The sequence below is a fragment of the Gambusia affinis genome, linkage group LG19, assembly GCF_019740435.1.
Source record: "Gambusia affinis linkage group LG19, SWU_Gaff_1.0, whole genome shotgun sequence".
Classification (NCBI taxonomy): domain Eukaryota; kingdom Metazoa; phylum Chordata; class Actinopteri; order Cyprinodontiformes; family Poeciliidae; genus Gambusia; species Gambusia affinis.
Genome location: NC_057886.1, coordinates 19,563,526 through 19,579,935, shown reverse-complemented (window position 1 = coordinate 19,579,935; position 16,410 = coordinate 19,563,526). Strand labels below are relative to the sequence as shown.

Genomic DNA, 16,410 nt, shown 5'->3' with positions numbered 1-16,410 from the left:
AAATGCCAGAGGAAGTCTATATTGCAAGTCGACAGCGATACCAGCGGCTTGAATGTCTAATTGGATAATCTCTCTGAACTTTTGTAGTCAGCAACAAAATAGGGATTTTTAAATTTCTGTCTGGAATTATTTCTCAGGTTAGGAAGTAACATGGGAACTGAATTTCTCGATGTTTTCTTCTAAAACTAGATTGTTACCAAAGCAAATGACAATGTGGAATTAGAGCCTTCTTTCTGGATCATAAGAAAAACAAGGGCGAAATGCATGACATCATTTTAACCTAAGTCAGCTGAAATTCCCCTTAAATTGTCACTCAGCATCTTAACTTGGCAACACTTAAATAAAGCTGGCGAAATATGATCTCTTTTTTGTCTTCCCTGCCAGCTCCTCCTTTTCTGACTAGATCAGTATCTCCTACTTTACTCGTTTTTCTCTTGGGAGTTTGAGGTTTGCTAGCCATGGATGATAAGGCTTCATCCCAGAGCGTGTCTAATTTGAAGTCCAAAAAGGGAATCCCAAGCCATAAATTTTAGGAGCCATTTTAATTTATTTTTCTTGTGTGATTTTTGAAATTTTGTTTTCATTCCTTGTCTTCTTTAATGTGTTGTCACAAAGTCTCTATAACAGAGACTGCCTATACCTGTGAGAGGTTCTTTATCATCTCTCAGAGGTAGTGGTTGAATTTCTGGGACAATGAACTAGATGACAATTCTCTGCTGAAATTGTCTTTTTTTGATGAGGAGATTATCCACCAAACTATTTACAACTTAATGGCAAGTTAAATGGTATCATTGTATTCAACATTTGGTTCGTAACATTATTTTCACGCCAGTTTACTCTGCATATCCTGAAAATATTTCTAATGCCAGTGGATATCGGAAATTTACTTTTGCAACATTAATGAGGTATGTTGCTGGCTGTAGGGAGCATGAATCTCCTAAATGAACAAACGCCAATGAGCCATTCACTGTTGCAAAGAGAGAACTTAATCAAATTTACATAAATGCAAAGCGAGTGTTGAAAATCAAGTTCATTTGTACCCTGAGAAATCTTCTGCTTATAAGATTTCATATAGTGATCTACTTTCAAATATAAATCACTATATGAAATACAAAGCATATAGGGACATTTGCATTTTAGAATTACCTCTTCCATCCTGCTTTCTAACCGCAATGAGAATGAGAAAGTCGGAGCAGAATGGATAGGTGGGTGGTAATGAAATTGGAAGTGATTCAAATAGGCTCTTAATTTCAGCCCAGCATTTATGAAATATTAATAATGAGGGGGGGAAAGATGAGTTACAGTGAAATCTCCCTTAAGTAAGAAGAGCAGAAACATGTTGGCAAGCAGAGTATCACAATTTAAGCTGAAATCCCTCCTGTTGATATTAGTACTACAAACCATTTATGTTGTGCAATTTTTAAAAGCAAAGCCATTTTGACACAAACGTCTCTTCACTCTGGGATTTAAAGAAATTAAAATGTGGCGTACACCTTTGCATCCATTCAGGTTCTTTTGAAGTGAAACTGAATATTTGAATAGGTGGCCTTTACATGTTTGGATATAGGATTGTTTGCTTAACGACTGCACAGGTGGACAGAATGAGTTGCCTTAGTGGTTTCTGCAATTTGAGTATGGTTAGCCTCCACCTGTTAACACTGCAGGATACAGTCTATAATGAGAGGCCATTGTGCTCACTGCACCTCACAATCAGCGGCACATGAACAGCAGTCTAGCAGCCATTAATGGCAGACTGCAGCTGCAATGGAACGTATTACAACTGCAGGAATTTACTAACAAATGCTCCTGGGTTTTGATTGTTAATGTAGCTGCAATTCCATCTGCATCTCTTAATATATGTGTTACTCTCCAATCAGGAATGCATGTAAATTGATATCTACTGTGTATCTACACACAGACACTAACAGGAATTGTTACAGAAATAAATTTTAAATCAAAAGTTTCAAAAATGTTCCCAAGTGCTCATTGAGTTTATTGACTTTTGACACATATTTGAATCTTAACCCCATCATCCAATAAGTTTCATTTTCAAAATATAACCCAAAGTTACTCCTTTGACCTAAGATTTTACCATATCACCAAATTTTAAACCTCAGTCACCTTAATAAATTATTATTATTGTGATCAAACATGAAAAACGTTTATTGCATGGTAATATCTATTTTATTAGTATTTTTTTTATGGATTACAAGTTATTTTTTCACACCAATATGAAATGGATCTTCTAGAAGGTCTTATGATCATGATAAGCATTAAGTAATAATATTTTAATAATTTCTTAAAAAGATCAAGAAGTGTAACCTCTATAACCTGAAGAGAAAGGAGGGCTTTAACATGTCCACCACTTCCCACCTTATACTCTGGTTTAATTTGTTTTCCAGACCCAAGAAATATAGTGAAACAAATGTGTATGTTTCCAAATGTCTGACAGATTGAGTATGATGTGGAGAGGGAGTCTGGTACAAGAGAAAACACTGTATCCCATCCCCTTGACAATAGCTGAATGAAATAGACTATCAGACCCAGAGGAAACAAACTGGGTGAGATTCAGCCTCTTTTGTCTTGGCTGCCCTTCAGCTCTGGCTTCTGTAGGCCTCCATTTTCCTCTACATGCGACATCCCATTGTTTACAACAAAGAAGAGGAAATAAGAAAATTTGGAACTGATGGGGGGAAAAGAAATCTGTATAACTCATTGTCCGTCTGATGACACAAATCTGCAACAATACCGAAAAATATTGCATTGGTTTATTTAAGCCTATGGTCCAAAAGTCTCACATTGAGTTTTCCCTCATGGAATTAGACATTCAATCACTCTCAAATATTACCAGCATATATTTGTAATGATATATGAATGGAATGTTTTCCCTGATTGATTAAAACTAGAAACATTCATCTGGAAATGTCATAAGTCTACTTAGTATGCACCGGGTATTCTGAAAGTAATAAAGAATGAAAGGACGTACAAGCAAAATGCCATCGCTACATGGTTTGGAGAAGATAAAGGTAACTCTGATATCTGCAGCCATGGCTCACTTTAGAGCTTGTTAAATTTAAGTTCTTCGAGAACAAAGAAGGGAGAAGGCGGGTAGAGAAGGTGAGGTGTCAGGGGATTAGTAGGAATGACACAATGTGTCAGTCAGCACATTTGCTTCCAGGGTGGTTGGTACTTTAAACTCCAATCACACACGCACACACACGCCCACCCACACACACACACACGCACAACAGCTGTTCTCCAATACATTTCAATCTGAACCTGCCCGACCAAAACAGTCCAATCCTGCTTGAAGAGTGTGGCCTACAACCACAGAATGGCTTTTAGTTTTACTTATTCAGATAGGTTTTTAATTTTCCTACAAAAAAAAAAAAAAAAAAAAACGCATTGTGCTTTCTGTTATTACATTTAGCTATGTGCTGACTTCATGTCATGGAGTTGGAATTTACTGTGAATGAACAATTGACAGAGCCGAGCTTGTATGTATGTGCTGGTGTGCTTGTGACCGCAATGCACTACTTTTGATTGGATTAGTTTGAAAGAGACATCCATCCTTTTAGTCTCAACCCTCCTCCCATGGTAAGGGGCTGCATTATTGATCCTGAACAGCTCCATTTCCCTTCTCTGTCCAAACCTATTAGATGCTCAGCCTTTAGCAGCCTGGCCTAATCCTTCTTTCTTATTCCTGTGTTTCAGTCTTACCATATTTTTCTGTTTTTCTTATCCCTTTGGGCATTTTCTATGAATCTGCTTGTCTTATCTTGATCTACACACAAATCTCTTTTCTTTCTCTCTCTTATCTTCTTTGTAACTTGTCCAGGCCCCAGTACTCTCCTCTGGTGTTTCACTGCTGTGAGCAGCACCTCGGTCAATTTCTTTATTCATTTCTTCTCTGTTGCTTTTTGATAAAAACTAACATTTGATACCAGGTGAATTTAAATATTTAGGAAGAGTCGATTGCTATTCGCTCATTTTATGTTCGGAAAAATTGTTTGTTTTATTGATTTTTACAAAGAAAAAAACACATCTGGCAAGATGGAACCTCAGCTTAGATGGTGACAGATTGAGCACAAATGATGCATATCAAAGGTATTCTTTTTTCCCATAAGACTTCTACAAGACTTTCAAGTAATGAATAAACCCATTGCCTTGGAAATATTTTATAAGGGGGGCACACTTCAGATTTCTTTTGAACAATGCTGGCAGAATTAAATCATCTCGCCTACCCTTATACATTTTGAAATGTCTGCCAGCATAGATTTAAAAAAAAAAAAAGGAAAAAAAAAACCAACAGAAGCAATCTTTTTTGCAGTCTGCTTCTGCTTGGTCTCATGTTTATGTGTGTGTTTCTGCAGGCTCTTTACCCCAGCCTAGAGGAAGGCTGGCAGATCTACAGCTCAGCACAGGACGCAGATGGGAAGTGTATCTGCACCGTTGTCGCACCAGCCCAGAACATGTGTAACCGCGACCCACGCAGCCGGCAGCTCCGCCAGCTCATGGAGAAGGTGACAGCTGTCAATAACACACTCACTCCAAGACCCAACTGTTGCCCACAAAGACACAGACACACAAACTGACACTCTGCACTTAATATCTGACGCCATCTGTCACATGCAGACTGCTGGATTGTGCCACCTCCTTCACCATGTAACTCATTAGCCATTATTTGGAAGACAGAACTTTTCCAAGTGAAAGACAAATGAATAACTTCACTGAAATATATAAATTGCCTTCCTAAGATTCTCATACCCTTTTTAACGGTTTTGTTCTTTTAATTACAACCTCAGACTTAGGGTCATTATATGTAATTGCATAGGCAAGTTCTGATATAAAGTCTTACAAAAATCTTAACATCTCTTGAATTTTATCGCATTTTATCACCACAAATCTCGGTTTATTTTCTTAGAGTTTCACGTCATTGAAACTCACTTCACATTATTGTGAAGTGAAAAGAAAATTATATATAGTTCCTCATATTCTTAGAAATACTGTACAAGCACAGTCTTATTTTGTTTGAAAAGTTGTGTCATACTCTTTCCATTTTAGAATGATGTGTAGAATGGTGTTTTGAGGACTTCAAAGCTTGAGATATTGTTTTATTTAAGTCTGCTTTTGAAGTCTCCACAGCTTCCTGTCTGTCAGCCAGGTTTCTTGGTCTTCATGATGTTGATTGTCCATAAATGTTCCTTCACAGAACAGCTGTAAATATTTTAGAACAGAATTAAACACATGTGGACTTCAATAGATCATTTCTGGAGGCAAATGGTTATACTACACTTTATTGACAAATGTCAGTATAAAGGGGAATGACTGTATATTTAAATTTTTTGTAGAGAAACAAAATGAAAACCCAATATTGTTATTTCCCTACACAACTCTTTGCTATTTTAAATTGATCTTTCACATAAAATTCAAATAAAATACCTAAGGCATGTAGTTAAAATGCCACAAACAGGAAAGAAATTCAGAGTGAATACTTTTGAAAGAAATTGCATGTCAGAATGTTTACATGCAATGTGGAACAAAGACCCTAATTTGTATGCATTTTTGTTTTCATAAATGTTAATTAATTTTGACACAATTTAACAACAGCAATTTACAAATTAGTCAGCATGATAAATTTTGCAAAAAATATTTGTGTATATATTTATGCAGGCCTGAGTGGTTTAATATATGCATTCTGACCTACACAACAGAGTATGCAAATATAACAGCCTGTTAGGAATCCACTCATTCACAAACTGACAGATCCAGCCATGAACTGTTGCGTCTCCAGACCTGGAGGCTGTACACCTACGTCTTTTCATTCTTTAGAAGCTAAATAATAGAAACCTGAGATGCCAAATATATCCAAATGGATTGGTAAGACGTGATTCACTCTGCCTGTCGCTGAGTGCAGGTATTTTGGACAATTACAACAGGTGCGCCTGTAAAAGAGAGGCTCCACAGGTTACTTACAACTAGAAAGAGAGCAGAGAAGTGGAGGAGGAGGTGAGGGGCTGCCAGTGACATTGATACCATCCTGTGAGAAAAGATGGAGGTAAACTGAGACACGGAAAAGGTTCCCAAGGCTCCCTGATGGATCAATGAGGTGTGTGCGTTCACATAATGCATTCATCCTCAGTGAAGTTTGCCTCTTCCCCTCTGACTGTCTCTATGTGCTGATGTTGGAAGCATGTTTACAGAGACAAAATCCACTCGCTAATACACTTCACAAGCAACATATTCAAACTGAAAAAGCATATCATAGCACAGACAGACTGACTAGAGAAACCAATCTCATTGCAGCTTGTGAAAGTCTCAGGAAAATGTAAATTTCTGTAAACCTAGTTGAGAAAAGCTAAGGAATATAGCAGTATTGATTCAGAAAAATACACAACGTCCCTTTAAAGAGGAACAAAAGTGTTGGTGGATGGCACAATTGCCATAGAAGATGCTTTTCAAATACTGTGCAGGTCATTAAAACTGCTATCTTTTTTTTTTACTGTACCTATTTTTATGTATTTAGGAAACTTTTAATAATATTCTAACTTTTTGAACATGACTGTACATTCTGCTTATGTTTGTTACCCGTTCTATGAGTGTATGGAATGTTATTTGTTATTAGGTTTTAAATTTACTCAACATGTAGAATTACTGCAATGCCTCCCTTCTGAATACTGCGCCATAAACCATTTTAAGCAACTTCAGAAAAAAAACCTTCACAGCTATATATAGGATATGATATGCTCTATGATGTATTATTTATCACTGTATTAAATTTTGTTATAAAATGTAGGTGTTATTACTGTGTGGGTCTGTATGCTTTCCCTGTTCCCTGCTGCCTGAAGCAGACTTAATGAGGACACCTAGGGTCAGCACTATTTCAGCTTCACCCAAATGAAAGCTGCAAATTAAAAGGCTCTGTGCGAGTCTGCGCAAATGTGCAGTCCCAACAGAGCAACGTCCACCAACACACCCTCATTTGAACCCAGCGCATGAGTGGGAATTGTTTGAGTTCAGATCCACCAAAAGCTTTTCCTGACATGGAGAGCCAAGGGTATGTTAGCAATGTCAAAACTGCCCTCTGTTCAAAGAATGTAAAGTAGGCTTGTTGAAAATCTTTATTCAGCTCTCAGTAAAGCCAGATAAAGAGCCTGACCCTGAACGATGGCGGCAAGGCAATACTCACCGCAAATCTTTGAACATCTCATCTCCTTTTGACCTCACTGTCTGGCTGGCTGAATTGAGATTAAATCAGAAGAAATATGAAGCTGTGGTTAGACATACACACAAACAAGCCGATGCAGAATGAGTCATCACACTGGGCATGAAGCATACACACCTGCGACTGTAAATCTGGGGCACTGACGATGAGGCTCGTCTTTTTATGAGCGAGGATGGAGGAGTCCCGAATGCTACAGCAGGAAGTTGACAGAGAATTTGCTTAGTCTCCAGGTTGCTGGAACATTTCGTTCCTTAATATTACAGGGCCTGTGTACCACATTGGAGAAAAAAAAAAGTTTAATTGCTATGGGAAATAATGTGTAACCAAATACTCCTCAGCCAGTTCACAATGCACGTGGGAGCAACACGGTGCAGGAAACCGTGGGCTGGACATGAAGTAATCGAGTAGGCTGTCATGGATCAGGCAGGCGAGGCAGTGTGGTGCAAAACAGACTTTCATGCCAAACTGCGACCTTTGAATGTTGGGTCTATTTTGCTTTTCTGAAATTCATTTTGATTTTTGCTGCTGGCTGTCTGCGTGGGCGTGCGTCTGTTCAAGTGGGCTGCTGGACATATGCACACGATAGTCTCCTATAGGCACGACAACCCTGCAACATTTGGTGGTGTTTGGATGATTTCTGGCCCACTTTGTGCAATGTACAGGAGATGAGGGGGTGTGCGTGAAGCAGTAGGCTGGTTATGCAGAAGCAGAGTGGGCTGTCAAAGTATGAATAAGCTCAGTACTTTGCAAAAAAATTAACCTAGTGCAAAACCGAATCCTCTGAGAACTTAGAGTCAATACATGCCTTCTTAGCAGTGTTTACATCAGTGTAAGGTGCTTTCAGTTATAATTAGGATGTAACCATTAACTTCTACAAAATAAACTGTGCTGTTTTCATAATATCTGTTTTAATGGCTTGACATGAATATACTTAAAATACTAACTCTTTAATTTCAACACTAACATCATAAAAAATTTTTCTTGTGCTTCAGTCATTTTAAAAATATTGCATTTAGACCTTAAGAACTGTGTGATAAATTTCTAAACCCATCAACAGCCATAACTTGTTGTGCATTTATTATTGGACTTATGGATGATCAAATCCGTCTGACACTACTTTAATTGCCAACTCCATAAATGTGGATATTAAGTTGTCCAGTTGGGTATATTTTTAGTTTATTAATAAGAGTTACAGTCGTATTCATCCCATGCAGGCATTTCCCCCCCCATGCAATTTTTGAATATGCAGTGTTTGCCAGGTTTTGTTTGATAAACTGTACTTCAGCCTTACAAAATAAAAAGCAACTGAAACTTACTGTAATCAATTGAACCAAACTTTATCTTGGTTACGCAAATCTGAGAGTAACCATAATGTATAATTTTTACTACAGGAATTCCTACTGCTGTTGAAGTGATCTGACCAGAAAAACATTCTGGTAAAATGTAAGCAGGAAGGCATCATTCTCATGAATAGGTGATAAATTATAATTTCCTCCCAGCATGCTTCACCATTTTAAACAATCATATTGGTTGTTAGTTGATAATTGGTGTGACCTATGGTTTTTCTGTAAGGGTGTCATACTGTATAACCTCTTGTGAGATATTTCTGAAGTGCTTGGCATTTCCTGTTGACTGGTAGCCATGTGTGATGGGGAACGTTTTGCAAACATTTGCAAACACTGGCTGCCGATTTGATGGTGTGAAGGTACACACAAACTCTAATTAACTGCCTTATTTGAAATTATGATATCAACTAGTGATGAGCAGTTATTTTGTTGATTTATAGTCTTTTTTTCCCATGATTTATCAAGATAATGATAAACTTTAAATAATTATTTTTACAAAGCCCAAAATGACTTACTTTATTATTTCACCACTGTGGGTTTATTGACAGCATCATTAGAAATCTGTATAGCTCAAAATTTAAGTGAGAATGATCTTTGTGTGCCTTTTAGCAGTACATTTAGAATATCAAATGTGACTCGTGTGCAGGAGTAGCCCATTTGATAATGTGTTTGTAGGGCTGTGACTGTCAATTATACCATTATTCCAATAAATGCCATAATATATCATGATCAAATTTTAAGTCCACATTACAAACTCCATAAATGATTGTTTTTGCTCTGCAGGTTCAGAATATTAGCCAGTCAATGGAGGTGCTAGATCTGAGAACCTTCCGAGATCTCCAGTATGTAAAGAACACTGAGGGTCTAATGAAAGTCGTCGATGGAAAGCTGAAGGTGGCCTCTGAAAATCCCCGGAGCCTCAATCCAAAGGGCTTTCAGGTAATTGGCTTTTTGTCACCCTCTGTGACTAGAGTTGGATTTATTATATATCATGTGAATGTACTTGATATGAAATTGCTTGATAAACATTGAAAGATCCATTGCAATCTTTGAAGCTCTTCACAGACAATAAACTTTTATGTGCCTTCTGGTGGAGTGGCATATAAACATTGGAAATGGTAATTCCATTACAGTGTGTTAAATGAGTTATCGGGTCATGGGCTAAGGTAGGCTAATCTACTGTGCATCGTGAGCATCACATGCTCCAGGATGATTAAATTTGTGAACCACTAGGGGAGTTTTTTTTCCTATCTTACTCACTGAACATCCCTTCCACTATTTTTGAGCTCAACCTCCCTTATGCCTCCATATAGTTAACTTTCTGGCATCTGAGGCAGATGTATTCACATTTGTCTCCACTATATCTTGCTCAAAGATAAGTTAACTACCATTATCAGCAGGCCTTTTTATTTTTCTGTCAGCACGTTGTCTTGCCCAGCAGAATTCTCCATATTTCCCACACTCTTACAGATATTAGATGGGCCATAAAATTGTTTGATTAAAAGATGCTCTGATAAACACTAACTGCATTTTGCCTCTGGGTTGATGGCTTAGCACAGAGGCAAGCATGAATGGCTGTGTTTAGCTTTCAGTGTGCTTTCTGAAAGCCATTCCAACAAAGGAAATGAAGATGCTTACGAAATTAATTTGTTCATCAGGAAAGCTTGAGATTGCCACTCAGATATGCGTTTGTCTAAATGCAAACCCAATGTTTTCATTCTTAAAAGACAGAAAAAAAAATTACGGGCTTTGACCAAAAAGGGTTGGCTGATAAATGTGCGCAGTTTAAAGTTGCCAATGGCAGAGCATGGGAGATTAACGAGAGTGAATTTTCTCAGCTTGAAAAAGTGAAAATTAGATTTATGATGTGGCGCCATGAGGCTGAGAGCTGCTCCATCACCAGATTTACGATAAACTCTAACAAGGAGGAAACAGCCCCTCCTGTGGTGGCCACACTTTATTGATAGGCCTTTTTCCCTCTTGAGCCATCCACCTTGTGTGAATTCAGCCTGACTCTCCTGCTGCTTTCTACTCCCCTGCCTAAGGACAAGTTGTTTCTTTTCACTTCTAAAATTATAAACCCTATTATAGCACTAGCGGTGCATGCTCCTAGACTCAGGTAAGCTGCAAATAAATCAGGGTGTAACTATTTTTAACACAGTAAAAGCAATAGCTTTCCAATTTATACATTTATATATAAAACACAATGACTCCATTGTTAACAATCATTAAAAATCCTCTTCAAAGATAAGGTCAGCCTGACAATTTACATAAAAGGGGCTTTAGAGAGTTTCCATGAGATAGAGGAATGTTGGCTGACTAAGTAAAGTGTTCAATTAGAAAAGAGCAAAATGGAATCGAAAACTGTCTGCAATAAATATTAATCTAATATTAGGGTGTTTTGACCTGACTAGGTATAACCTCACTATAACATAAAGATGATTCATCCTCATCAGACTTCAAGCAGCCACAATATGCAGTTTCCTTCTTGATAAGACCTTAATTTACATGAGATTTTAACACGGAAAGAAGAGTTGGCTGTAACATCTGAGTGAACATTGTGCCTAAAACAATAAACAAAAAAGAAACAATCTGAATATTAGCCAAGCTTAACTATTAAAAATAAATAAACCAAATGATGAAAACGTACATCCCTAATTAAAGATAAAAAGGAGAAAAGTGGGATAAAACAATAAAGGCAATTCAGCTCTACAAACTTCTCAATCTCATAAGCTTTGCAGGTGTTGATAAGAGACAGCAGAAGCAAAGCTGAAGCTGGTTGGGATAAGCAGAGGATGAATGACGGAGTCTGCAGCAGCATCTTCTTATGTGTCATTTCTGCTTAGGCCATTAATTCATATTCTACATCTTCTGAATCCATCAATCAGAGAAGACCATCCGCATAATCAAATTTTTACATATTGGGACAAAAACAGAGGCCTTACAACAGGGGTGAAAAGAAACAAAAAACAACCAGACAAGTGAACAATAAAACAAGAGATACTCTTAAAACTGCCAAGTGAAAAATGAACAACAAAAAAAAGCAATTTCTGTTCCATTGCCAAAAATTATATTTCTATAACATTATTAAATTATGTTTATCAAGATTCTCATCTTATTTCCTATAATACATTAACTTTTTAAATCTAATTTTAAACCTAACTTAACCATAATAAAACTACATTCTAGCACTACTTTGTACTAACCATTTAACCAAGTCATTGTGAACCAAAAGTCAATAAAGCAACATTCGCTTCTCCAATGTCTTATTTCATCTGTGGAAGTCTGATGAGGTTGCTGAATTGTCAAATGTTTCCTCTTTGATTGTTGATGAGGCTCCATCTACTTTATTCCCTCCTTTCACAGGATGCATCAAAGTTTCCCAATAATAAGAAATTCCCCTGTATAATCTCAAGTTCCTGTTGTTTTCCAGAAACTGAACTTTGACAAATATTTTCCTTCGCATCTTCCTTGTTTGTTTTTTTTTTTTAGGAGGTAAAAGACAAGGTAAACCAACTGCTCCCCCTGCTGCCAGTGTTGGAACAGTACAAGGCAGATGCTAAGATGATCCTGCGTCTCCGAGAGGAGGTGAGAAACCTTTCCTTGGTGCTTATGGCCATCCAGGAGGAGATGGGAGCCTACGACTATGAGGAGCTGAGACAGAGAGTCCTGCTACTGGAGACCAGACTACACTCTTGCATGCAGAAACTAGGTATGAAACATGCTCATTACATAATTTTAATTAAGTGTCTTTTACAAAATAAAACAAACCTTAATTGCAGTTGTCAAAATAAAGTCCGATACTGAAAAAGAAAGCTACATTTCCAGAAAAGTGCTGGGCTTTCTTCCCAATTTGCTTGCATAGAAAAACACTGTGTTGTTTACTCATAATAACAACGTGCAATTTGACTATCGATCATTTTTACCAGCAATTAATTCACCATAAAATAACAACTGGGAACGGTTGAGAGTTTGTCGGCAAGGCAAGAGTAACATTTCCAGGTAATAACACAATATTACTTTGTTGAACCCAATTTTGTATGAATTATGTAGTTTATGAGTGGTACTTGAATTCTGCTCCATCGGCTGCAGGCAGCTCTGCCGGGGCAATAAAACACAAAGAAACTGAAGAATTAAACTGAATAAAACACAAAATCTCTAAAATTTTAAACTTTATCACTTTACATACTGAAAGGAAAAGCCATTTTCTTCTTCTTCTGCTTTAGATATTTTTCAGTTATAACAAGCCTTTGAAAAATATTGATATTTTAATGAATGCTCTTAGCTTCCATCGGTGTGAAAACAATATTTTTAAAAGTAGTGGTTCAAGCCTTGAGGTTGTTTACATTATGCATTCTGCCAACAGTTTATTTTTGTTCCTGTTGAGCTCCAATAATCAACCTAAAGAGAGGAAACAGTTTTCTTAAGAGACTAACTGAATAATTGATTGTGTTTTTATGTAACAAATTAACCTGATCATTTTACTGATCAATACATTTACTAAATTAGTCGATTACTAAAAATGAACAATGTTTTGTTTAGTTATTTGCTACTTTCTTTAGTATAAGGTTTTCTTGAGCTGCTGTGCTCTGTCTTAGTTCATAAATGATTGTGCTTTTACTTCCTTTGCTTTTTTTGGACTCAGGTTGTGGAAAGCTCACCGGTGTCAGCAATCCAATCACAGTGCGTGCATCTGGATCAAGATTCGGCTCCTGGATGACAGACACCATGATACCCAGTTCAGACAACAGAGTGAGTCTCTCAGATCTCCTCTAGTTTGAGGCTCAAGAAACACATGATGATATACTCAAACCCGGAGGATAAACAGAGTCATCTGAGCTCTTTCAGCTGCTCAGAATAAAAGAGTATCCATCACAGCGGCGCTGTCGTTGTTTGTCAGTGAGTGATTGATCGTTTTGTCCAAGTTGCACTTCTCATGAATACCACAATATGACAAACACAAAGAGAATTGAGAATTCAAAGCTGAGCCACTGATGAAGTGCATCTATTTTTCCTCTCTCCCCCATCCTCCACATTCATTTCAAACTGCAGCTTATTAATCAAAAAAACAAACACAAAATCTGTTTGGGATAAAGTTTTCGAAAATCACCTAGCTCGTTTTCAGAGGGCTGCTGGGAATGTAAGCCAAAAGTCATGGTGTTTCATGTTGTTATATATGACTAGGAAAGCTGGTATGTTTGCAGCAAGGCAAAAGATAGAAAGAAAATAAATGAAAGCAGGAACAGTGGATTATTAGCTATTTTTAGCAGGAAACAGAAACTGATCAAATTTAATAGGGAAGATTATGTTGGCCTTTCTGCTAACTGCAATAAATCATAACAGGATAAATAGGTTATGCTTTCAGAAAAGGGCAATTTTCAACATGGAATGTGTTGATTATCTTTGTGTTTAATCTCCTAATTTGCTGAGATGATGTTACCCCACTGTGTCTATGAGTCAGTCTGGTGTATTAAAAGCATCAACATTCATAGGAATAATTTTACTCTTATGCAAAAATTTTGTTAGGCAGGCAAATAAACAAAAAGTATAACGGTAGTTAGAATGTGCCAGAGTTTTTGCCTGGCTCAGCCTCTTTCTGCTGTTCAGCTCGAGGGACATATTCAGTAAACACAGACGAAACCAAGCTTAATGGTTTATAATAAACTCTGCTTCATAATTCATCTGATGTACCACTCGAACTCAGCTACTTCCTATTCATCTCTCCTTTACTGCAGAGTAAATGTGGCTATTCTGCACATAAGAAAGACGGAGAATAGGACCAGAGAAAATCAGAGAATACAACCAGAACATAGCTCCATCTTTCCAGAGGTGTCTTAGTTCCATCAGGGACAAAATGAATAATTAAAAAATATTTAATCCAGTAATAACTTAATTAGATCAATCATATACTTGACTGTTGCTCCTTCTTGAGGGAAAGAAAAGGGGGATTCTACCACAGAAGCACAGTGTCAGTGGAGAGATCCGCTGAGGATGCTTAGGCAAAAAATAGAGCTGCTAAATGCATTGATTTTCTGTAAATGTGGACTGGAAAGGGCAGAGAGTGCCAGCAGTGGTTCCCTGCAAAGCACAGGCAACATCTCCCCCCCACATGCAGGCAAGATCAATAGTTTTGAACAGACACATTTCTGTATGCACAACTGCATGGAGAAATACACTTACTCTCATACAAGTAGATCCACAGCACACACTCATTCTTACTTTACCTGAGGCATTGCCTCAAGCTCTAATGAAACATAAGAGAGTTCCTGCAGATAGGTGCATCAGGTAAAACATATCAATAATCTCTGATAACCCTTAGATATTTACATTTGGGTGTCTTTACTCAATAGCTCCTCAGAGTGGGATACTTTTGTTCAATGTTTTCTATTTGATTTGCTCTTTGTTTTGGACAGGTGTGGTCCATGGATGGATACTTCAAGGGAAGGCGTGTCCTAGAATACCGCACAATGAGCGATTTCATGAAGGGGCAAAACTTTGTTCAGCACCTGCTGCCGCATCCTTGGGCCGGCACTGGCCATGTGGTCTATAACGGCTCGCTGTACTACAACAAATACCAGAGCAACATCATCATCAAATACCATTTCCGGTCTCGAAGCGTGCTGGTGCAACGTAGCCTCAGCGGAGCTGGCTATAACAACACCTTCCCATACTCCTGGGGTGGCTCCTCTGATATTGACCTCATGGCGGATGAGAATGGTCTCTGGGCTGTTTACACCACCATAAACAATGCTGGGAACATTGTCATCAGCCGCCTGGAGCCCCAGAGTCTAGAGATTCTTCAAACCTGGGACACAGGCTTCCCAAAACGCAGTGCTGGAGAGTCTTTTATGATCTGTGGCACACTCTACGTCACAAACTCTCACCTCGCTGGTGCCAAGATCTACTTTGCCTACTATACCAACACATCAAGTTATGAGTACACAGATATCCCCTTCCACAATCAGTATTCCCACATCTCCATGATGGACTATAACCCCAGAGAGAGGGTCTTGTACACCTGGAACAATGGACACCAGGTCCTCTATAACGTCACACTTTTCCAGGTCATTAAGACTTCTGGAGACTGAGGGCTCAAAGAAAAGACCCACTCAAAAAATGCTGTGATCATTGTTCTAAAAGGACAAAGGAGCAGGGTAGAGATGGGTACTGTCTGAAGAAGGGGGTTTGGGGGATAAGGTTTTAATCTGTGGGTACAGGCTTGGGTGTTTTTTTAAGAATTTCAATCTTCATAGAGTGCTATTATTCACATTCTCCAAAAAAAAATGTCCAACAAAAGGTTCGTAAAGACCTAAAGACTGAGCGGCTTTCTGTTTTTCTTTATGTGATGAGTAAGCATGGTTCTTTTTATCTGTGATGACAAATAAACATCCACTTTAACATTAATGACGTGGAATTTTTATTATTGCTTTGTGTCAAAGCAGGACTGAAAACTTTAAAGATCAAAATGAACAAACTAAGACATAAAAAAATCAGACAACAGCTAACTAGCAGATTCATTCAGCTTATGGTAAATGTTGTGTATACTGAGGGGATATGTCATATTTTGTTGATTAGTGACAAATAAAAACTGATTTTTAAAATGTTAACACATATAGGAAGAAAAGAAGGATGGTGAGAGCATTAAGAAAAAAGGGTAGGAAGGAGACAAGATAGCAAGGTCACAAAGAAGGAAGTAGGACATTTCATGGAAGGACTAAAGAAACTAACAAGACTAAAATATGGTTTCCACTTGAACAGCAGCTATGCTAATTTTTATGTTTTATGCTAATGAATGATAAGATTATCTCTAGATAAGCATGAACCATAGCAATAACAATT

The 16,410-nt window shown here is 37.8% G+C and overlaps 1 protein-coding gene across 2 annotated transcripts in view; it reads left to right on the top strand.

The window, feature by feature from the left end:
- olfm2a (olfactomedin 2a) overlaps nt 1-15,979 on the top strand; it is a 51,090-nt gene extending 35,111 nt beyond the window's left edge. For both annotated transcript variants that reach the window (XM_044099602.1, XM_044099601.1), the window contains exons 2-6: nt 4,374-4,523; nt 9,355-9,510; nt 12,064-12,283; nt 13,217-13,323; nt 14,985-15,979. In XM_044099602.1, the coding sequence (XP_043955537.1) occupies nt 4,374-4,523; nt 9,355-9,510; nt 12,064-12,283; nt 13,217-13,323; nt 14,985-15,659 (1,308 nt within the window). In that variant the 3' untranslated portion in view covers nt 15,660-15,979. The remainder of the gene's footprint in view (nt 1-4,373; nt 4,524-9,354; nt 9,511-12,063; nt 12,284-13,216; nt 13,324-14,984) is intronic.
- Nucleotides 15,980-16,410: the final 431 nt, after the last annotated feature.